Genomic DNA, 24125 nt, shown 5'->3' on the forward strand with positions numbered 1-24125 from the left:
GCTTTCCCAATAGTTTCTTCCCCGTGAGTTGCTGTCACAGAGTGTCTAACAAAATAGTTGCTTTCCCAATAGTTTCTACCCCGTGAGTTGCTGTCACAGAGTGTCTAACACAATAGTTGCTTTCCCAATAGTTTCTTCCCCGTGAGTTGCTGTCACAGAGTGTCTAACACAATAGTTGCTTTCCCAATAGTTTCTTCCCCGTGAGTTGCTGTCACAGAGTGTCTTACAAAATAGTTGCTTTCCCAATAGTTTCTACCCCCATTATAGCTGTTGTCTTGGTAGTTGTTACCTTTACAGTCGCTTCCTAATATATGGTCCCATATTCGCCGTCACATATCAGTTCCTAAAGTAATCAAATCTAATTCGGAAGAATATAATGAGTGGAAATAGCTCCACTTATAAAATCATTTAGAATGGTAAACCTCCTGATGGCTAGACTTGTACGTATCTAAAATCATGTACAAGAAGGTCGAATAGGCTTTAAAGCCAGATATGATTACTAATATCTGGTTGGTTCCGGCTTCAGTCACCACCATCCAGATAATTCTGACCGCAGATAAATGCTATATGTATTCTATGTGTTGTGTAGATTACAAATATATGTATAATGTTCTTTGCTGCAAACAATACTTGTTTCTCTGTAATTGGATTGTACAGTTGGATTGTGAGTATCATAGCAATATGGGTTCTGGGTCCACTTGTACAAAACGATCTTAGCGCTAAGATGATCGTAACTCCCACACTTTAACATAGGCTTGCGATAGTCACAGCGCTAAGATTGCTTTGTGCAGGTGGGCCCTGGTGTTTCAAGATAGTCAGTCATGTCAGTTCTTTACGGATGGACCAGTGATCTAAGGCTGTCGTTATGACCTAAGGTGTGCGTCTCTTAACTGCCATAATCCCCGAGTCCTGTGTTCGAATCCCATAGTCGTTCCGATCATAACCTTGGATATATAGGAAACATACCCGTGCCCTTTGCTTACATGTACATTTTTCCTCCAAACAGTCGTACAAACAGACATTACTGTACTCACTTTATCAGACCGTACGTCTAAGTGTATCCCTTTAAGTCAGTTACAATACGGGACATTATACCATTTAAACCTAATGCTGGATCTTGGCGTTTTTAGGCAGCGTAAACCTGTTTTCTTTAGAAGACCTACAGTATGATAGAGTTCTCTTTGTGCACATGACATTAGTGCTATAACTTTGAGTTAGGACTTTAACAATTGCAGGATAATATGAGCTTCATTTTAAGATTAGGCAGCGCTTTGAATTAGCGTTTGGTGGTAATTCTAAGAAAAAGGGAGTTCTCAAGAGAGACTCACTGACTCACGCACGCATGCACGCGCGCACGCGCGCACTCCCTACGAAGAACTAATGTATTGTGCCAGTGTTAGAAGAGTAAAATAGGAACTTAGCGAATACCTATGTCTGACATACATGGGTGCTTGCATAGTTTGGCGACATTAATCAGTCAAACATAATATTAATACTGATCAGAAATCACTGCATCCTTTGGCACAAGTAAACAGTTGTTGTTAAAATGCATAAATAGATGATCTCATCCGAGTGTCTTTTGATATCAAATATATTAACACGAGTCGTTAAAACCTTTTTCGACGGGTGTTGATTTACTTGATATCAAAATACACTCGGATGAGATGCTATTTATCATCCACGATCATTCTTACAACTTTTCTAGTATGCAAACAGTAATACCCTCAGTTCTAGAAAGATTATCGATGTCATTTGATTGATGCGTGCGTAATGGTAACCGTTCACCTCACAATGATATGAAAAGCATTGTGGTGCAATTGTATTCTTGTGATATCTCGTAGATGATCTCACCCAAGCAATATCTCTCATGGAATATATTTTGGATGATAAATAGGTAGACGTATAAAATTACCATGCAATATTTGTAAATAATGTCGTCACCTACATCTGATAAAAATATCAGCTTCGGGCAAAGATTCGTTTGTGTTCAAATAGTAGAAAAACGCTTCCTGAAAATACCCTGAAATAATCTTTATTTCCGATGTGTCCAAACTCATGCAAGTGTGCATGTTTAATGAAATAATATCATTTTGTATAAACACTTCGGATTACTTTGATACCAATTTCAATGGGGTTTCTCGATTTCTGAAATGTGGCTGTTTCTGAAGAATTGATCATGGTCAAATCCCAAAGACGAACCTTTATTATGATCTGTTCATAAAGGAAATTGCCCCATACATCTTCTCGGTATTTACTCCTCTCTGTAAATCTATGCCTATGTCCAATTATTCCCAGTAATGTGTATCTTGGTAGACTCATACGTAGTTCATTTTCACTTCATAATTTCTAATTTCTTGGCCCAGAAGCCTTAGCCGCCGCAATTCGCCATGCACGCCGGAAACCATTGATCATGGGTTCGAATCCCGTTTCGCCCCGATCATGTTTCTAGGTTTGTCAGCGCCATGCCTGTGGTTTTTCCAAAGTAGTAAACGCATCAGGCCTGTATCGCTTCGGGATGTCCTCCCACATTAAGCTGACACCCCGTGATATATCTGGAATGCTGTTAAAAGCGACGATAAACCAAACTCACTCACTCAGTACCTATTTTCCATGCGCATCAAATACTATGATTTTGGGCTACCTCCGGTGATTTGGCCAACCGGGAATTGTGTCTTTCTCTAACAAACTTGTTCAGGCTTACTTGAAATGCATAGGCAGTTTAACATTGAGATGACCCCTTGGACAGAATTGGTTTCCAGTGTCGTAAGGTACGACCAATAAAGGTTGAATTATTACGTGGCTGCATGTGTTGCCATAATGAATGGATCGCTGCTAACGCTATAAACCATTTAATTGCTGGTGAGATTCCATGCCGGAGATATACCTGGAGATTTGCTGAAGGCGACGTAAAACAACATTTCCCACTCACTAATGGTCTGTTTTAATTGCAGGTCATACGGATGTTGTTCGGATTCTTCTGCAAGACTTTAAGATTATTCGCATTGACCAACAGAATAAACTGGGATTCACAGCCTTGATGAAATCAGCTATTCAGGGACGGACAGACTGCGCCAGATTGTTACTGTATGCAGGTAAGGAAAACATTTTGTTCCTTGAACTTACATAAAAATTATATACCCCCATACAGAAATTAGCATTCAAATGAAAACGGCGTGGATTTATGAGCACATGTACGTATATTTGTATATGCGTAAATTGCCGACATCCATACCTAATTAGTACCAAAAAATGAATTGGTCATTTCTGCATGGATTGGGATTGATGTGTGTTCAAAGAATGAGGTACAGTAGAAATTTGGTTAACAGAAGGCCAAATCGCAAAAACACAACCACGTGAGAGCCTGGCGCCGAAACACACCAACGTGACATGCACGTGCAACTTCACTTGTTGGGCCATAACAAAGTTGGGTTTTCATTTGCATGTCGTCACAATCTTACAGCAAGTGAACAGCAAAAACATGCCGCTAGTCACGGAAGCCCAATGCAACAACGCCATCGGTCGACTGCAAACATGGCAATCATCATCAGCTGTGGTCAGGTTTTCCACTTAGCACGAAGCATCATTACAAGACTGTCGAACAGTTATCAGACACACGGAACCTTCCCAGATCCAGTCGACCACGCAAAACTACTAGCGCACAGGACAGAAACCACCACGGCCACCTCTACAACTACTGCAATACAAGGATTGCGTAGGATTTCAGACGAAGAGGAACAGTTAACGCGCTGAAGGTATTCGCGCAAGACGACCAGTTCGAGGTGTCATTTGGACGGACCTGCATCGTCCGCTGCGACGTCCATGGTGTTAAGACAACAGAGTATAACCACAATTACCATGGAGACAAGTATGGTTTTATGCTTCGCCGTTGGGATGGTAGACGTCGTGTTTACATGCGTCGCCAAGCACGAAACTGTATACAGGAAGTGGACAGATTTGGCGGTGACAGTGTGATGATGTGGGCACCCATCTCCTACACTGGTAGAACAGACTTGGTGCACGTTCTGGGAAATTTAACGCCACAGCGTTACACGATCACACGCCCTTTCCATTAGGCAAAAAGCGAACGTAATTTTCCAACAGGACAACGCGCGACCTTACACGGCAAGACTGACAACAGCCTTTTTTTAGGAATCACAACATCCAGGTCCTGCCATGGCCCTCCAGGTCTCCAGATTCAAACCCAATCGAACATGTATGGTATGCACTGGATCAACGACTGTGAGCACGTAAGCAACAAGAACAGAACCTCCGACAGTTGACAGAAGCTCTGCAGGCAGAGCGGGTGAACTTTCCCCAGGCCACAATTCGGGATCTGATTGCTTCCCATGGGACGACTATGCCCATGGGAAGAGTCAGGTTTGCACTCTAATGATGCCATACAAGATATTGAGAACAGATAACCTTCACCTACTGTTCGATGTGTGCCATATGGGACCTGGGTCAATGACTGTGATGTATGCCACTTTTGAAAAATCGATAACCATCTGTTGGCTATTTATATGATATATAAAATATACATCTGAAATCACTTTTGCGTTGTTGTTTTCTTTTAACATTTACATTTAAAACTTAAAATATATTTAATGCCTTTGCGCATGAATTTTGAGTGTGCCCCTGTATCTGCCCTATATGTGCCTCTGTATCTGCCCCTATATCTGACCCTGTATCAACCCCATATCTGCCCCTGTATCTGCCCCTGTATCTGCCCCTGTGTCTGCCCCTGTATCCTCCCCTATTTCTGCCCTGTATCTCACCCTATGTCTGCCCCTGTATCTGCCCCTGTATCTGTCCCTGTATCTGTCCCTGTATCTGTCCCTGTTTCTACCCCTGTATCTGTCCCTGTATCTGTCCCTGTATATGCCCCTGTATCTGCCTCTGTGTCTGCCCCTGTATCTGCCCCTGTTATACCCCTGTATCTGCCCCTGTATCTGCCCCTGTATCTGCCCCTGTTCTCCCCTGTATCTGTCCCTGTATCTGCCCCCGTATCTGTCCCTGTTCTACCCCTGTATCTGTCCCTGTGTCTGCCCCAGTATATGTCCCTGCATCTGCCCGTGTTCCTGTCCCTGTATCTGCCCCTGTATCTGCCCCTGTATATGTCCCTGTATCTGCCCCTGTATCTGCCCCTTTATCTGCCCGTGTGTCTGCCCCAGTATATGTCCATGCATCTGCCCGTGTACCTGTCCCTGTATCTGCCCTTGTATCTGCCCCTGTATATGTCCCTGTATCTGCCCCTGTATCTGCCCCTTTATCTACCCCTGTATCTGCCGGTGTATCTGCCTCTGTATCTGCCCCTGTGTCTGCCCCTGTATCTGTCCCTGTGTCTGCCCCTGTTTCTGCCCCTGTATCTGTCCCTGTATCTGTCCCTGTATCTGCCCTGTATCTGTCCCTGTATCTGCCCCTGTGTCTGCCCGTGTATCTGCCCTGTATCTGTCCCTGTATCTGCCCCTGTGTCTGCCCGTGTATCTGCCCGTGTATCTGCCCTGTATCTGTCCCTGTATCTGTCCCTGTGTCTGCCCCTGTTTCTGCCCCTGTATCTGTCCCTGTATCTGTCCCTGTATCTGTCCCTGTATCTGCCCTGTATCTGCCCCTGTATCTGCTCCTGTATCTGCCCCTGTATCTGCCCTGTATCTGTCCCTGTATCTGCCCCTGTATCTGCCCGTGTATCTGCCCGTGTATCTGCCCGTGTGTCTGCCCCAGTATATGTCCCTGCATCTGCCCGTGTTCCTGTCCCTGTATCTGCCCCTGTATCTGCCCCTGTATATGTCCCTGTATCTGCCCCTGTATCTGCCCCTGTATCTGCCCCTTTATCTACCCCTGTATCTGCCGGTGTATCTGCCTCTGTATCTGCCGGTGTATCTGCCCCTGTATCTGCCCCTGTATCTGCCCTGTATCTGCCCCTGTATCTGCCCTGTATCTGTCCCTGTATCTGCCCCTGTATCTGCCCCTGTATCTGCACCTGTACCCCTGTATCTGTCCCTGTATCTGCCCCTGTATCTGCACCTGTATCTGTCCCTGTATCAGCCCCTGTATCTGCCCGTGTATCTGTCCCTGTATCTGCCCCTGTATTGTCCCCTGTATCTGTCCCTGTATCTGCTTCTGTTTCTACCCCTATTTCTACCCGTGTATCTGTCCCTGTATCTGCCCCTGTATCTGTCCCTGTATCTTCCCCTGTATCTGTCCCTGTATCTGCCTCTGTATCAGTCCCTGTATCTGCCCCTGTATCTGTCCCTGTTTCTACCCCTGTATCTGCCCGTGTATCTGCCCGTGTATCTGCCCCTGTATCTGTTCCTGTTTCTACCCCTGTATCTGCCCGTGTATCTGCCCCTGTATCTGCCCGTGTATCTGTCCCTGTATCTGCACCTGTACCCCTGTATCTGTCCCTGTATCTGAGCCTGTATCTGCCCCTGTATCTGCACCTGTATCTGTCCCTGTATCAGCCCCTGTATCTGCCCCTGTATCTGCCCCTGTATTTGTCCCTGCATCTGCCCGTGTATCTGTCCCTGTATCTGTCCCTGTATTTGTCCCTGTATCTGCCCGTGTATCTGTCCCTGTATCTGTACCTGTATCTGTCCCTGTATCTGTCCCTGTATCTGCTCTTTCTATCCCTGTGTCTGCTCCTGTATTTTCCCCTATATCTGTCCCTGTATCCGCCCCTGTATCTGTCCCTGTTTCTACCCCTGTATCTGCCCCTGTATCTGTCTCTGTATCCGCCCCAGTATTTTCCCCTGTATCTGCTTCTGTTTCTACCCCTGTGTCTACCCCTGTGTCTGCCCCTATATCTGCCCTCGAGTATGCCCCTGTGTCTGCCCCTGTTGAGGAAGTTGTCAATTCAAACTCATTTGGCCCACAATTGAATGTGCCAGACGTCCGTGAAATGGTCCGATCCTCAGTTATCAAGTATTGCAGTTAATTCAGAGAAATGTCCCCTTCAGTAACATCACTATATAGCAACTGGTAGATATATTCATTTGCCTTTTGAATTATTCATAATTGCTAAACGAAAGTATAGCTTTTATCATTATATAAAGCTTTTCTGTCTCTGTGTTTGACAATTGTAATTTCCTTTTCCTTTTAATCTATTAACGTGAACCGTTTCCTTGGCAACCAGGTTTTTATCTGATGGCTGTGATTGTAAGCTCTTTACTCATTAACATATCCCTATGATCGGAAAAAGTGTATGTGTCGATCTGTGCACTTTATAAAACATATCCTCCATGCACAGGGGAACTTAATTTCTGAATATGAAATATATATTATCAAAATTGCAATCGGTTATTTACAATTATACAAAACTATAATAAGGTTTTAAAAATATACATTTGACATTTTCAGAATATGTGATAATGATTTTAACATGTTTATGTCTTATGGGCCTTAAAAGTGGATTATATGACGGTGGGGTAGCCTAGTTGTTAAGGCATTCACTCGTCACGTCGAAGACCCAGGTTCCTTTCCCCATATGGCAACACTGTGTTACGCCGATTTCTGGTCTCACTCACTCACTCACTCACTCACTCACTCACTCACTCACTCGGGGGTGGTCGCGAAGCCTAGTGGTTAAAGCTTTGCTCGTCCCGCCGAACACCCGGGTTCGATTCCCGACATGGGTACAATGTGTGAAGCCCATTTCTGGTGTTCCCCGTCGTGATATTGCTGGAATATTGCTAAAAGCGGCGTAAAACCATACTCAATCAAGCAAGCAAGCAAGCAAGCAAGCAAGCAAGCAAGAAAGCAATCAAAAGTAACACTGTCAAAAAAGAATCATACATGGTATTTTGCATTTAGCTCTATCTGTCATTAGCTATCAATTGTAGTGAAGGTGTTAACGTCAGGCGTGTTGCGTGGTGAATATTGCATGAGAGAATTGGCTTCCTATCAATAACCATCGTTTGTACTGACTGCCTTTCTGACAAGCGTGTAATACAATGTATATTCCACAAGGACACTGCTTGTCTGCAATAAGTTATTGTTTGTATTGAATACTTATTCTCGTTTGTATCATTCGCTTATTGCACAAGTTTATTAGTTATGTATGTGAACAGCTATTGTTGTCATGAAGCGCTCCACGAGCTTGTTTGTAATATCAGGGACTAATCATTAGCTCATTAATACACAACACGAAGTTGAAATTACCCATCACGAATATACATATACAGCGTTTGTTATAAAATGACCCACTTTTAAATCAAAACATGCTTTGTATACGTTTTTAAGCTGTTTCTGTCGACGGCTAAGAATACGTATGTTTCAAAACTACAATAGTAGAAAGAGAATGTTTTCAAATACATCGGATGTTCATTTGGATAGTTTTGTCGGCACAACATGTGTGTTAATAATAGGATTTACGTTTTATCGACTTTTAATACTGTTATGAGAAGAAAACAATGAGAAGAAAACAATCAACAATATTATTACGTCACGTCAATGGTACATTAAAGGTAGCCATTGGTCGTTTATTCCAATCCCTGCTTAAAGCCAAAACTGTTCTACTATTGTACTATCTTTCCTTTTCTACCAATACGTCTTTAAGAAATTGTAAAGATACGTTCACAGTGTTGTAGTATTGTAGCACTGTCGTCCTTTGCAAAACGAAAATGTCATTGTAACGTACTTATGCAATATGGATGTACCGAGAAAATAAACGACATTCGTTGCCTTTCTAACAAACAAACTGTCAACTTCAAACGAACTGTCATCCAAAAGACATCGCCGCAGCCATGTTCACAAGAATGTTTTTGAAACAAGTGGAATGAATACAATGCGGATTCTCAAAAACTCAAAGGATTCAATTCTGTTGAAAATTTTCAAGACAATTGGCCAAGAATTTTACTTAAGCTTCGGATACATCAATGATCTTACATAGTTCAATAACTTTAGAGGTACAATCGAGTATGCTTTTTCTACTAAGATTTCAAATAGCGTCAAACGACACTTGCTCAAAGGCTTTTGGATCATTCAATACCACCGTAAAGCTTTCAAAAGGTTTTATGGTAGTTATGTGGAGGACATTTCCAAATTTGACGCATCAGTGAAAAAACAAATGTCCAATGCATTTCCTTATTTTGACTTGTAACATAATATGTTGCCTATGTTTTTTAGTTGAACAGTTGACTTGCTTTTGCATGTGTTTGTGACGGGTTTGTTACGACTTTCGCGAACACCTGTTATCAAACTAATTGATAGTGATTCATAAACACATGCTCATGATAGAGTCAGAATCGTGAAGTCGACTCTGCTTTTAGCAGATATGTCATATGCATATAGAAAGGGTTTAGTCACTTTTATTTAGGTCAGGTGTTACATTAGGTCTTCCAGCCTTTGGATCCCGGTCGATGGCGTCCTTTCAGTATCAACGTTAATTTTCCAAGTCGTTTTAGTCGATAATAACTATTCCGTTATATGTACACACATTCATCCTCTTATTGGACATCCATTGTCTGATTCGCAACACGACGCTATCGGCTCTCATTACCAGTATAATGGGATCGTGTAGTCAGGACGAGGTGTAGTCTATCAGTGTTCTCGCTTCTTATGCACGTCACGCTGATAATAATCCCCAAATTATGATACGAACCAAAGTCTTCTCTTTTGGAATAACTCAATCATTAAGGCCGTAACAACTACTCGACATCTGTGATCGTTAAGTATCATAGTTCCAACATCGTATTCCTGTGTGATCCCGAGTGACCCTCCATCTGAGGCGCTGCAATTCATTTTTTTGACTGGTGAATTTAAAAAAAAACTATGATCGTGGGTTCGACTCCAAGATTCGCCCTGACTATGTTTCCAGATGTGCCAGCACCAACGTTTTGCTCTTTGATTCAGGGTATTCATGTTGAACTGCGGCATGGTATACCAGTGGACTAGCACTATAAAATCGGTATTAGTCCGGACACACACGTACATGCACGTCGCTATATAAGTGCAATGATCTTGAACGCAACGTTAAACCCCATTTCACCTCAACTCTTTGAGAGAACACCAATCTGGCGTGGCAGTGATATAAGTGCACTACGGTTCAAAGCGGCGTTAAAACCAAACTCGCTCACTCTCTATTATTCTATTATCAGCCTCAAGGATTTGACATCATAAATCAAAACTGAACACACGATCCCGCTATACCGTCCCATGCGATTATGAAAGTAGTGACGCTGTGTAAAAGTGATATGGGATTAAGCACTCAAAACAATGGTGGGTTAAGGTGGTCAAGTTGTTTAAACGTTTGCTGATCACGGGTTTGGCCCCGTTGTGACTCCATAGTTCAACATGTAACGTCCATTGTTCTTGTTCCCGTTGTGGTATGGATAGAATATACATCAGAACACCTTCCTCTGACGTCTGTTTGTTGTGAAAAAGTAACCAAGCAAGCTAGGTAAGGTGAAATGGGGTTTAACGTCGCGTCCAAGATTATTGTACTTATATAGCGACGTGCATGCACGTGTGTGTGTTTGTGTGGCTGCTTGTACTAGTCCGGACTGATGCCGATTTATAGTGCTAGCTTACTGAGATACCATGCCGCAGTTTAACATGAGTACCCCACTCAGACACAGTATATTGACTCCGAGCAGTCCTTGTTTTAGCCCCTTACTGCCGAACGCCAGACAGGGTAACAACAAGTACCACCTTTTAACGTCTTTAGGTATGACGCGGTCGGGGATCGAACCCCGGACCTTCCATTCTCCGGGCGGACGCTCTACCACTAGACCACGGAGGCGGTCTCCAAGCAAACTATCATAAGAGAGTGAAACATGTTTGTTTGTCAACACGTATTGATATGTCAAGACATCGCTTATGTAGGGGGTTTATTAATTGCAATATAAACACGTTACTAGGAACCCAGGGGCCCTATATATTAGCAGGAGGGTGATTAAGGTCTGGTACACAACATGCACCAAAACATCGCTAATGTAGGGGGTTAATTAATTGCAATATAAACACGTTACTAGGAACCCAGGGGCCCTATATATTAGCAGGAGGTTGATTAAGGTTTGGTACACAACATGGAATGGAATTTAATACAAATCAATAATGTAGAGAGTTTACTTTTTGCAGTCAGTATCCGTGTTACTGTGGGACCAATTGGCGACGTAATGAAATAAGTGTATCCTATTTGGCCAAAAGATTTCCCGAACACCGCAACGCTCTTGTTGTTCGTGGGCGGAAGGTGAACCGATCATAGCTGCTCTAATTTAGTTGCACGTGGCACGGAAAAGGACTGCATCGAGGTGAAATTTGATTATGTTCGTGGCACATGCTCCTTTTTCGAACAAACACTCTATCAATGAAAAAAGAGAGAAGACAATTGGCAAGCTAAATTTAATGTAAGGTAAAGACATCCTAGCCTGTTGTTCTTTGTTGTAGACGCAAGCTCCAGCATCACATTGTAAACCGCCCCCACAGCTTCAACATGAAGAGCACCCTGTGCAAGGCCATCAAGGCTATCACTTAATACACAGAGAAGATTACTGTCTGTTGTGCCTATCTGTACACCATTCGGGGACACTTGCCAATGTGAAAATATAGAAAATGTGCGTTTCCCGGTCACTAGTGGTGACTTCACCTCAATCATTCTATTGTTGGAACGACGTCACACATACCTGCTGTGACACTAATGACACAAGATCACGTCATTATTAATGCCTTACGACAGTGCGTCGATATGACGATACGTTGCTTCCCAAACAATGAACACAATAAAACAAATGACGTGACATGACGATACGCTGCTTCACAAGCAATGAACACAATAAAAATGACGTGAACTAACTGATAAGCATAAAGCAAAAAATTAAAATGCTCAGTGACAATTGCTGAAAATAATGAACCGAAAGCCTGTACCTACTGTTAATAGATTCATACCTGCTTCCCTTGTTGAATCTTAGTCTCCTTAACAATACATGATCTAGACTTTAAACCCTTCAATCATGAATAATTAAATTTTCGTTGTGTTCATTGAAATACCTGCATTCTGATTAGCTGAATAGGTCACGTGTTATTGCATTCATTTCCCAATGTATGTAAAATTTAAACCACGCCCACCGAGGCGGACTACTTTTATTTCTACGCAATGTCGGGGAATCCCAAAATTACAGTCGAGGGAAATCCCTTTCTGCTCACGTGTATCGTCATGCACAGGTCATTTAGCGAAATTCATGCATATTCATTGTCCAAACAACTCTTTGAAACCGAAGGCTGAGAAAGAATGAGACAGGAAACTTGCAGGCTTACTCGCCTGTTTTTTTCCCGCTCGCCTCGGTTCCACAACTTTCATGTCTGCGGGGTTCATTTCTGACTAGCATTTTCCCAACTGTGTCTTCCCGTTCTCAGGGAAGTAATGTTTGAATCTGGCGGTAACTGACCATGTCATTTGAAACAGCCGCCTTCTCTCGAACAAGTGTGTTCCGGTTCGTTACAGTCTGACTGTTGCGGTTCTTCTCGACTCTTGCCTTCATTGACAGGTCATATGAACTTTGTTTTTATCATACTCTCCGTTGATTGGATACTGACTTTGCAGGCGAATCAAGTTATGTGCATAAATTAAACAATCACCTGATTCATGTCATGTCATGTCATGTCATGCCACAGTATGTATTCCTACACACGGAATCTCGTCATTTTTGTCTGCTTTGATATATACAGCTGTTTTTGGTTAAACTATTGTAGATAAAACATGTTTGCACATCGGTTTTCCGATTCATACCTCAATGACCCGAAAAAAATACACAGTCAATACTTAAGTAAAGTGCTATGCAGTATCCAAGTAAAGGAAGCGTCAACTGATGGTACTCACACCAAGTGAACGAAAGTGCCGTACTGAAGTGCCCTGGTGGTAATTTTATCAGTCTGTTGTATTCATGTGACGCATAGGAGTACCCACTTGATGTTTTTCTTTGCACTTATGCATGGGTAATTTTCTTACCTGGCGGCCACAGCAATCCGATTGTTAATTATAGAATCTCTATATAGTTTTACCTATTCGTTTACATGCAAAGGGCGGTGGCCTGGTGGTTAAAGCTTTCTCTCGTCACGCCGATTTTCCACATGTTGACAACGTGTGAAGCCCATTTCTGGTGTCCCCTGCCGTGATATTGCTGAAATATTGCTAAAAGCGGCGTAAAACCATACTCACTCACTCACTACTTTCCTTGCAAAGAAATATTTTCTGTGGATATTAACTTGAGGCGCAGAGAGTCCTTTATGTAGATCTAAATATACACCAAACCTGCATTGATATTCATCTCTCCTGAATGCGTTGAACATAAGTGCAAGGTTAGGCGTGATGAAATGAGTCTGGCAACCTGTCCATCAGTTCCCATCGATCGGCCGTGCTATCGGAGCCTTTCCTTTCTCTGCTATATATCTTGGTATAACATATCGACAGACGAGCAGGCTATATAGATCAGCAAACGGAATTCTTGGTTATATTTGTCTGTATTTTTTCCCTTTTTGAGAATTCCGGGCGAGTAATCCTATGTTTGTCATACAAATCTGTCAGAATGGTGATCCGATAGAAAAGGTCCCCAGTACCTCGTGTTTGTCAATAAAGTCGACAGAATGATGATACCATAGACACGACTGAAAGGGAATCCCACAGAAACAACCCATGTACCCCATGTTTGTCATTAATGTCAACAGAATAATGACCCCATAGAAAAGGGCCCCAGTACCTCACGTTTGTCATTAACGTCGACAGAATAATGACCCCATAGAAAAGGGCCCCAGTACCTCATGTTTGTCATTTACGTCGACAGAATAATGATCCCATAGAAAAGGGCCCCAGTACCTCACGTTTGTCATTAACGTCGACAGAATAATGACCCCATAGAAAAGGGCCCCAGTACCTCACGTTTGTCATTAACGTCGACAGAATAATGACCCCATAGAAAAGGGCCCCAGTACCTCATGTTTGTCATTTACGTCGACAGAATGGAGATCCCATAGAAAAGGCCCCCAGTACCAAAAGGAAATGCTGTTCATACTGTCATTGTTTCCTTTCTTATTTAGAGGGGGCACAGGTGGCCCAGTCGTCTAAGGCGCCGCGATTCGCTGTGCAGAGTTGCGTCCCTTGGACACGCCAGAAACCTATGATTGTGGGTTCGAATCCCGGTTCGCCCCGATTATGTTTCTAGGTTTGTCAGCACCATACCCGTGCTCGTGGGTTTTACCGAAGTGGTAAACGTCGGAGACCTGCATCACTTCGGGCTTTCCTCCCACATTAAGCTGACACGCCGTGATATAACTGGAATACTGTTAAAAGCGACGTTAAACTCAACTCACTCACTCACTCACTCATTGTACTTCTTAAGTAAGATACAGATGTAAGAAACATTGATAGCCCTAGTTCAAATCAATCCCTATGAAGTATGATCAGGTGTAAGTACGTGTAATACGCAGGCCATGCGTATAAACCGAATGTACTTGACTAGTGCATGGTACGAGGGCTGGTCAAAAAGTTAAAAGCCTAGCAAACAAAACCAACAATTGTGAAGGTGTCTTAAACGTAAACACGAACATGCACTTGTAGACAGATTAATAGTAGACCATCCACAAGGTGAGGTGAGGTGAGGTGAGGTGAGGTGAGGTGAGGTGAGTTTTAACGTCGCGTCCGAGATTTTTGCACTGATAGAGCGACGTGAATGCATGTGTGTGTGTGCGTGTGTGTGTGTGTGGCTGCTTGTACTAGTCCGGACTGATGCCGTTTTTCAGTACTAGCACACTGAGATACCATGCCGCAGTTTAACATGAATGACCCACTCAGTCACAGTATACTGACCCTGAGCCGACCAGTCCTTGTTTGAGCCCCTTAATGCCGTGCGCCAGGCGGGGCAACAACAAGTACAATATTTTAACGTCTTTTGGTATGGCGGAGTGGATCGAACCCTGAACCTTCTGCTCTCCAGGCGGAGCCTCTACCACCAGACTACGGAGGCGGTACACCATCCACAAAGTACTTAGATACTTATACAAAAACCAGTCAGACAACGACCTCTCGTGCCATCTGCGTATAACCCTTGTTGATTACTAAGGCACATTCCGTTCCTGTAACACGTGCTTGAGTTAATTTGAGCTATAAATAGCTACTTATAAAGGTTGTACGGAGCAATTACGGCACTCTCTTGCTCGGAACAGAACGAGCGTGTCCATTAAGAAGACCAATTATTTCGCCCAAATCAATATGAGTTTCTGATTTTGCAATTATTCATGTTTTCCATAAATCAATACGCTGTTAATCGAATGTTATTATCGAGCTGAAATACAAAATGATCACATTAATTCAATAATGGATCAGGTGATCTGCGCGGCTGTCTTCAAGTGTCCTCTGAACACCAGCCTACCTCAGAACTAGTAGACTTGAGGATAATGCTTGCATTGTCAGCTTACTTCCGCGGTTAGAGTGTTCGGGTGATCGAGACATTAATACTTCATGCCATATATGCCACAGGGAAAAGCAATCCGATACCCGCGAGCAAATATAGAATTTTGCGCCACCAAAGTTTTATCGATAACTGCAACAAAGACTCGGCGAGAAGTGTACCAAATGCAAACCGGCTAAAGATTGTTTTTACTTTTTTCTTTTGTATAATACATGTGCATCAATATGTATTGAATGATCTTTAATGCTAGGTACATTGTAAGGTTATTGTTATATATAGTGAAACCAGACTCCTTTAATCGGACATCCCGCATTCTTGATTATTGGTGTTTGGAAGTATACCAACATACAACGGAAAATACTCCCGTTGTAATGATTCGTTGATCTAGATGTTTCCCATGGAATAGTAGCGCCCGGACTGATATGTTTAACTACATAATGATGACACTTTCGTGAAGACATTTAATTCATAATCTATGGGTTTTTTTATATTCAACAAATTCAAAATCAAAAGATTCAAGATTTATAAACCCAAGAAAATATACAAATGCCAAGAAGCAACGTTAAAAGTAATACACACACAAACAAACAGACGTCGTCGTTATAAATGGAACTAATGACCTGTACAAGAGGAAGAAACATTGATAGCATCATTCCAAAAGATAATAACGATAATCATATTTCATGGAAACTACAGAGTGCTAAAATAAGTGTTATGATAACGTAAAAATGAATTTTTTAAAATAGGCGAGTGTATTTCTTTTTTCCATTGCTCTACAAATCAATAAAACCAGGAACAGAAGGGTTGCACTAATTGAGATACTTTGCGAATCATGCGCGATGTATCTGATGGCCTATTACTGTAATTAGATTGAAGAGGGAGGGTATAACTATCACAAGAACGTGATACTGGAACGTGTATTTTGTTAATAAACTTCCTATTTTAGCCAGGCTGTGATTAACGTGGCACTAAATTACCCTTAAAGATTGGTCGTTTATCGAACAAATGAATATGTGACCTCGTCCAACTTTACGTTAACCTAAAAAAATATCCATACGTCAACACAATATCTTAATGATAAAGAGGCATTTCCTTCTTCGGATCGACGGGTTCATAGTCCAAACGGTATCCTGTGTGGTCTAGCTACATGTTATGTAGCGTTTTGTTTATAAAATATCCACCGACCTGTTAAATCGCTTTTTCCAACTTAGAGTTCACCCTGTCCTATGTGCACAAGTACGCTATACCAATCAGGTGTATTCTAGAATTTGTGAATGAGCTGCAATTGGAAGAAAAACTTGACAACAACGTTTATTTCTTAAACTCGTTACATTTTGTCATTTCAGGTGCTGATCCTAAGCTCCGCGATCATGGCAGGAAGCTGTGTGCCGAAGAATGGGCTCGCTTTGTAGGAAGGAAAGAGTGTGCAGAATCCATTGCCAAGTTCTCGAACACAAAGAGATTTTGCCTGAAGTCTCGTCTCAACCAAAATGTTGAACGTTGCAGCAGTGTACCAGATCTTGCTTCTGATCGATTGTCACGCACTGACTCGACAAAACAATCCAAAAAGAGACGCGGGGGTTCATTAAGACGCAAATTGAAAAATATTCTACCCCACAACACGGAGACATTAGGGATCAATCTTTCCAGTCCCGGAAGCCCGTTCGCAGTTATCGCCCGTTGTGTCTCCACTCCCGTTCTTCCGGGAGTGATCTCCCCTGCGAACTCTCCCTGTCTCAGGCGACCCGTCAGCGCGGACAATATCCCCAGGGTGGAGGTCACCGTTCCACTGGATGATGATGGTACCCACGTTGAAAGTAACATGATTGCAAGGCGTAAAGCTGCTAAAAGAAATGCTCAACAGGATTACAGTGCTCGATGATTTTGGAATTTCCACATGTACAATTGTTTCAGGCTGGACTGTGAAGGGGAGTGAATGAGAATGTCTGATTCATCATTAATTTCTTTAGAGAAGAATATCTTGGGCCCAGCCGTGTTTGAATGTGGATTCTGAGTTGCATTTTATTAGAACATTGGTAGTTTATATCATTTGATTGCAGTTTTCATCTTTCCTTCGTCGTGATATTTTTTTCATATTTTAGTCATTTTTTACAACTACTGAAAGGCAAATCCTTTATGAGGTGAAACATTCTGCGTTCTGTTGAGCTAAGTGTTCAGTTTTATTTGTAATGAATTATTCATTTTCACGCATTATTACATTTATCTAAAGCATTTGAGTTTAGGCTGTTAGGTTTATTTGCATAACATTTTGCTTTTTATATCTTATATGTATATTATGTATTAATTGTTTATCTTGATGTTTCTTCATTATACTTAAATTGTATGGTCAATATCATAATTTCAATAATCAATTTCGTCATGTTTCTAGATAATTTTGACTATGTTCTCCGTTCCCTTCAAGTTAAATCGAGATTTTCATATTATTTTGATGTTGTGATGTGATACTTCGTTTAAAGAAATCTTTTATGTATTTTATTCATAAAATTCTTCAGTCTCTGCAAATTCATATTGATGCCTTTTGTAAGATCTGATATATACCAGATACACAACGTACAAGGGAAGATGGGTGGACCTTTTTAATCTTTTACTTTTTATTCCTTGAAGTTGTTTCGAATACTTTAATCATCTTTGATATATGGCAACATCAATCGAACATTTCCTCTCCTTAATGTTTAAATTTGTCTGTATTACAACCATGCCAAGAAGTGTCAACATGTATTCGAAGATACGTTTAAAGTGGGCATATATGAAAAGGAAAGGTGGTGCTTTTCAGTCATCTCAGTTGTCAAACATTTTTCACATTTCCATTTTGAAAAGACTCACTGATATTTTGCTATATATCTATATCACCTGTGGGTGTCATATCCAAACATTTCTACAACTTTCATATATTTTCCTATATATCGTAATTTCTATGTTGTGGTGGTGAAAATGTGACTTTCTACTAACATTGGTGAAAATGTGACTTTCTACTTACATTGTACATGATAATGTATTCCTCGGGGTCCTTGCAACGACTAAAAGTGAAGGAAAGTACTCGCAGATATAGCGGACATATATGATAATAATAATTATCATCTACTGACATAATAAGTCATCTTAATATTAACTTTGATCTTATTTGAAGTTCCTTCCGAGTTTTCTTGTCAGTGTAACATGAGTGAGTAAATTGTTCATCGGAACACCGGCTATCATACAGTGACGTTATCTGCCGTTTCAAAATATCGAACTTTTTGTTTTTGCTTATTGGTTTCACAGTGCTCATACAAGACAGCCATTTACAAAGGTTGTTCTTTTCGGAAAATCACATTATCTTCGTCATTAAATTAAAATTGTGTTGTGTTGATTCTTGTGAGTTTTTATTCTATTTGTATTTTCTTTGATAATGGTTTTATACGATCATTACGATTGTTGATGACATGTACGTATGTTAATGTATCTTTAAATATTTTCTTCCTTGCTATTGTACCTGTACAGGATATCAAAGAAGAAATATTTTCTTCAAAATAAAGTTATCTGCCAAACGAACCTTGTGTCAGCTACATCGTTCATCTTTTATGTCAAAGGTCACGCACATACACGCGCACGCACACACACACACACACACACGCACGCACGCACGCACGCACGCGCACGCACACACACGCACATACACGCACACACACACACACACACACAAACGCACACACACACAAACACACACGCACATACACGCGCACACACACACACACACACACAAGGCGAGGGCTATATTCTTTATCGGGGTGTGGGGATATAAAGGTTAAGCGCGAGAATAGTAGGCGGGGCGAAGCCAAGTCTTGTTGTTCTCGATACTATTATTTCATTCCGGTAAAGTACTGTCACGAGTCATATATGTGTCTGACTCCAATAACTGAGTCCCGGGAACAGCGTACATGTGCATAAATAGAAAAACCCACACAAACGGCACATTTCCCTTTCACTAAAGGCCCACAACTCCACGGCACAGACAGACGTCTGTGTAAATATCGCGGTGCTTGCAGCTTGATGGGCGCTGTTGTATAGAGTGTATTAGTTGGAGAACATTGTTGAGGATTTTATTGGACTACCGATGACCCAAATGATGACCAAAAATTGACTCAGGGGCATTAACTGTGTTGAAACCTACCAATCGATTGTGATACAATCATTGTGATACAAAAGAATGGCAATCATTAAAGCAGATCCAGCACAAATCAAGACAGGGACATGAATGTAGTAACAAAAAGAACCACTCACAGGAGAGTCAGGAATATCCCATCTGTATCACGAATATCTGGATCAGACCAGACCAAAGCATCAGATGCGAACCTCGCCGTCGGGGCACAGTGACAAACAATCAGTCATTTCGTACATCGGAGCCACCCGATCATCATTGTAGTCGGTTCCAGTACAATGTCCCGGTGACCCATCCTGCCTCGAATCCTCGAATCTGCCCGTATCTGATCAGTGATCCTGGAAGTGATCCTGCACATCAGGTCTACCAAAGACATTCCACGTGTAGATTAAAAGTTGAAATGTTTACACTATTCCTGTTCCACATGAATATGACCCAGCCTCCAATCGAGAAGTATTCACAAGGAAGAGTATTTATGGATGTCTACTTCTTTATTATGAGCAACACAACGATTCGGAGAATATTCTTACTTACTTACTTACTTTGGAGATTTAACGTGCGCTTTCCGACTGATGCGTATTTCGCACACGGGCCCGGCCAGGCCATTTAATGTGTTTCCGAAAGGGGCGAAGTTGTCTGTGCAACCCAAGAGGGGGGTTTAGGGGTTGCTTATATAGAATTTGGGAATTTTGAGATTTGGAATAGATGCCGATGGGGTTGGGGAGGAGATTCTTACTCCTTCACCATGTGAATAAATGCTATGAAGCGGAGAACATTATATGGACCTGTTAGAGCAACAACAGCAATAACAGAACAAAGGTGGAAACTTAACAAGGGAAGCCAGAAGTTAATTGGCGCTGATGGGTGATTAGAAATGGACAAATGGAAGACAACACTTAACAGTTAATTAGCGCTGATAGATGATAGCGATGGACAACTGGAAGCCAATTGACAATGGGTAAGCGTGAGGGGTAATTAGCAGGGGGCAGGGGGTAATTAGCACTGATAGGAAATAGCAATGGAAATGGGAATCGACACACGGAAGCCAGCTGGATAATTAGCTCAGACAAGAAGTATTCACTCCTCAATTATTGCATTAATTGTGTGTAAAACCACAGAAAGTAATGGTTTCTTACTTGCAACCAAACTCCAGTCAAATCGACAAATAAATAGCCTAACATAGATAATATGTGTACATACGTAAGTCCATGCATAAACATTCAGTCGGTGTGGTTACTGTCTGTGATGCGAGGGCGGATATCACTGGTCACCAGTGTGTAAGTCCGAATCTTGCCTCCAGTAAAGTGTAGTCTTCTAAGCGTATGGTGTCTCCGAGCACATGGCGAATTTGCTGAACAGTATATAATAGGTCTTGCAAGCTTTTATGTGACAGGCGGGTCTCATCAACATTCGGCTTTGCATCGAAATGACATTACCGTACAAGACAATCCGATTAGCGCCCTTTACCGAGACTAATTTGCCATCAGAGGGCGCTGTAAACAAATAATGTCAAACCGTAGCATGATACTTGTGTGTTTAGAGATTATGTTGTGCCTTCAAAGCCAACAGAGGTTATCTCAAGATATTAAAGATTTTTTTAAGGTTTTATTTTCCAGGTCATTATCACGTAATTCATTTGCAAAAACACAATTCAGAGGACAAGGACGGCAAAGGTCCTTTTTTGCAAACTTTAGTTGTGGGGAAACTTTGAAATATCAGACAATTATCAGATTTATTCATATTCACGGACAACCACAGACGTAGTAATTCTTCTCCATATATTTGTAATGTATTTACCTGTGTCTCCCACAGTTAGTCACTCTCACCACCGGTGTCCTGGCTGTGTAGTCAACATGGTTGGAAAAACATTATTTTAATGATGTACAGATTAAAACATAAAATGCAGCAAAGAGGGTTTGTGTGATCCTGGCACAGTCAGGCAGGTTAGGCTCATAATCAGCTCAGGGCCCTTGCCCCCCTCTACACGCAGCCCGGACAGCGAATAGGACTTCTCCCAGGAAGCGCTGCCTAGTCAAACCCACCCAGAACTTTTCAGAGAATGTGAAGAGTGTCAGAAGGGCTGTATTCCTGGTACCAAATTCGGATACTCTCCAAATGTCAGTCAATAGATTGGGAGGTACCAAACCTAAGGCATCAAGAACGATGGGGAGTCGGACAACTTGGTACTTGGGATGCAAGCGTGACATTTCGATAGCGAGGTCTGCATATATGTCATGTTTTTCCTCAATCCTTTCAACCACACCAGTGTCAAAAGGGACAGAAAATTCAATGATATAAATGATTTCATTGGATTTATCAAAAAGGACAAGATAAGGTTCGTTGGCCTGGATACGTCTGTAAACGGACCCATTCCAAAGAATTTTGCATTTATCATTTTCCATTTAACGCCCTCTACATCTTCAGGAGTCGTACCATGGATGGACCTCTGTATCAAAACTACAAGCATTGCGAAGACGGTATTAATAAAATGATCGAACCACACCATCATGTCGCTTAAGATACTGTGCCTGTGCCACAGCTGGACATCCACTCACAATGTGCTGGACAGTCTCATTAAATGCATTACATAATCTACATTTTCATCATCATCATCATCATCATCATCATCCGAGTTCACGATAATAGAGGTCGCTTAAGTATGATTGCGACGCACAATTGTTGCTTAATGCATTTAAACCCGAAGCTAACATGAAGAGAAAAGCTTTGAAAAACACATAACAAAAAATATGCAAAATCACCGCTTCACTGAATATTCACATTACATGGCGAAGCATCGCCGGTTATATAATCCTGGTGGTTAAAAAGCATTTGCGTCATCCTTTCCATTGAAAGTTGGTGATGTGAGGACATACATTTAATTTGTTTTGCTTCCACGGTTTTCAATTTGTTTTTTTTCCATTCTGCGATCGTCCGTGATACGATTTTGATTCTGGTTCTGGAATTATTTTTCAAATGAAATAATATATCATCCGCGGCATACATCAGCTTTGATCGTATATGCATCAGCTTTCAAATTATAAAACACGTTTTCTGCGTTTAAAGGTCTTTGTTGGGTAAGTTAAAGAGACACCCTTTTGGGAAATAGATTGACGTGTTCAGTCCTCATATGTACCTGTCATGGGAAATCATGGACAGAAAGGATTTTATCATCAATTGATCACCAGCAGCGACGTCCCAACAGGCATCACAGGAACACGAGCACCATCGTCACAACAGACATCACAGGAACACCAGCACCACCGTCACAATAGACATCACAAGAACACCAGCACCACCCTCACAACAGACATCACAGGAACACCAGCTTCACCGTCACAACAGACATCACAGGAACACCAGCCTCACCGTCACAACAGACATCACAGGAACACCAGCACCGTCACAACAGACATCACAGGAATACCAGCAACACCGTCACAATAGACATCACAGAAATACCAGCCCCACTGTCACAACAGACATCACAGGAACACCAGCAACACCGTCACAACAGACATCACAGGAACACCAGCAACATCGTCACAACAGACATCACAGGAACACCAGCAACACCGTCACAACAGACATCACAGGAACACCAGCAACACCGTCACAACAGACATCACAGGAACACCAGCACCACCGTTACAACAGACATCACAGGAACACCAGCCTCACTGTCACAACAGACATCACAGGAACACCAACACCGTCACAACAGACATCACAGGAACACCAGCACCACCGTCACAACAGACATCACAGGAACACCAGCACCACCGTCACAACAGACAACACAGGAACACCAGCACGGTTACAACAGACATCACAGGAACACCAGCACCGCCACAACTGACATCACAGGAACACCAGCACCACCGTCACAACAGACATCACAGGAACACCAGCACCGCCACAACAGACATCACAGGATCACCAGCAACACCGTCACAACAGACATCACAGGAAAAAACAGCCTCACCGTCACAACAGACATCACAGGAACACCAGCAACACCGTCACAACAGACATCACAGGAACACCAACACCGTCACAACAGACATCACAGGAACACCAGCACCACCGTCACAACAGACATCACAGGAACACCAGCACCACCGTCACAACAGACAACACAGGAACACCAGCACGGTTACAACAGACATCACAGGAACACCAGCACCGCCACAACTGACATCACAGGAACACCAGCACCACCGTCACAACAGACATCACAGGAACACCAGCACCGCCACAACAGACATCACAGGATCACCAGCAACACCGTCACAACAGACATCACAGGAAAAAACAGCCTCACCGTCACAACAGACATCACAGGAACACCAGCAACACCGTCACAACAGACATCACAGGAACACCAGCACCACCGTCACAACAGACTTCCCAGGAACACCAGCACCGCCGTCACAACATACATCACAGGAACACCAGGAACACCGTCACAACAGACATCACAGGAACACCAGCAACACCGTCACAACAGACATAACAGAAATACCAGCCTCACTGTCATAACAGACATCACAGAAATACCAGCCTCACTGTCATAA

At 42.4% G+C, this 24125-nt stretch overlaps 2 protein-coding genes across 3 annotated transcripts in view; both read left to right on the top strand.

Annotated features, from left to right (window-relative positions):
- LOC124149245 (histone-lysine N-methyltransferase EHMT1-like) overlaps positions 1 to 18944 on the top strand; it is a 50672-nt gene extending 31728 nt beyond the window's left edge. For both annotated transcript variants that reach the window (XM_048382498.1, XM_046520702.2), the window contains exons 4-5: positions 2952 to 3092; positions 16742 to 18944. In XM_048382498.1, coding sequence (XP_048238455.1) covers positions 2952 to 3092; positions 16742 to 17277 — 677 coding nt within the window. In that variant the 3' untranslated portion in view covers positions 17278 to 18944. The remainder of the gene's footprint in view (positions 1 to 2951; positions 3093 to 16741) is intronic.
- A 1536-nt stretch (positions 18945 to 20480) lies between these two features.
- On the top strand, positions 20481 to 24125 carry LOC125372468 (mucin-5AC-like). The gene is made up of 2 exons (XM_048382554.1): positions 20481 to 20509; positions 22859 to 24125. The coding sequence occupies exons 1-2, from the start codon at positions 20481 to 20483 to the stop codon at positions 24123 to 24125; spliced, it is 1296 nt and encodes a 431-aa protein (XP_048238511.1).

Source organism: Haliotis rufescens, unplaced genomic scaffold (genome assembly GCF_023055435.1).
Source record: "Haliotis rufescens isolate VD_foot unplaced genomic scaffold, xgHalRufe1.0.p SCAF_4, whole genome shotgun sequence".
Taxonomy (NCBI): Eukaryota; Metazoa; Mollusca; class Gastropoda; order Lepetellida; family Haliotidae; genus Haliotis; species Haliotis rufescens.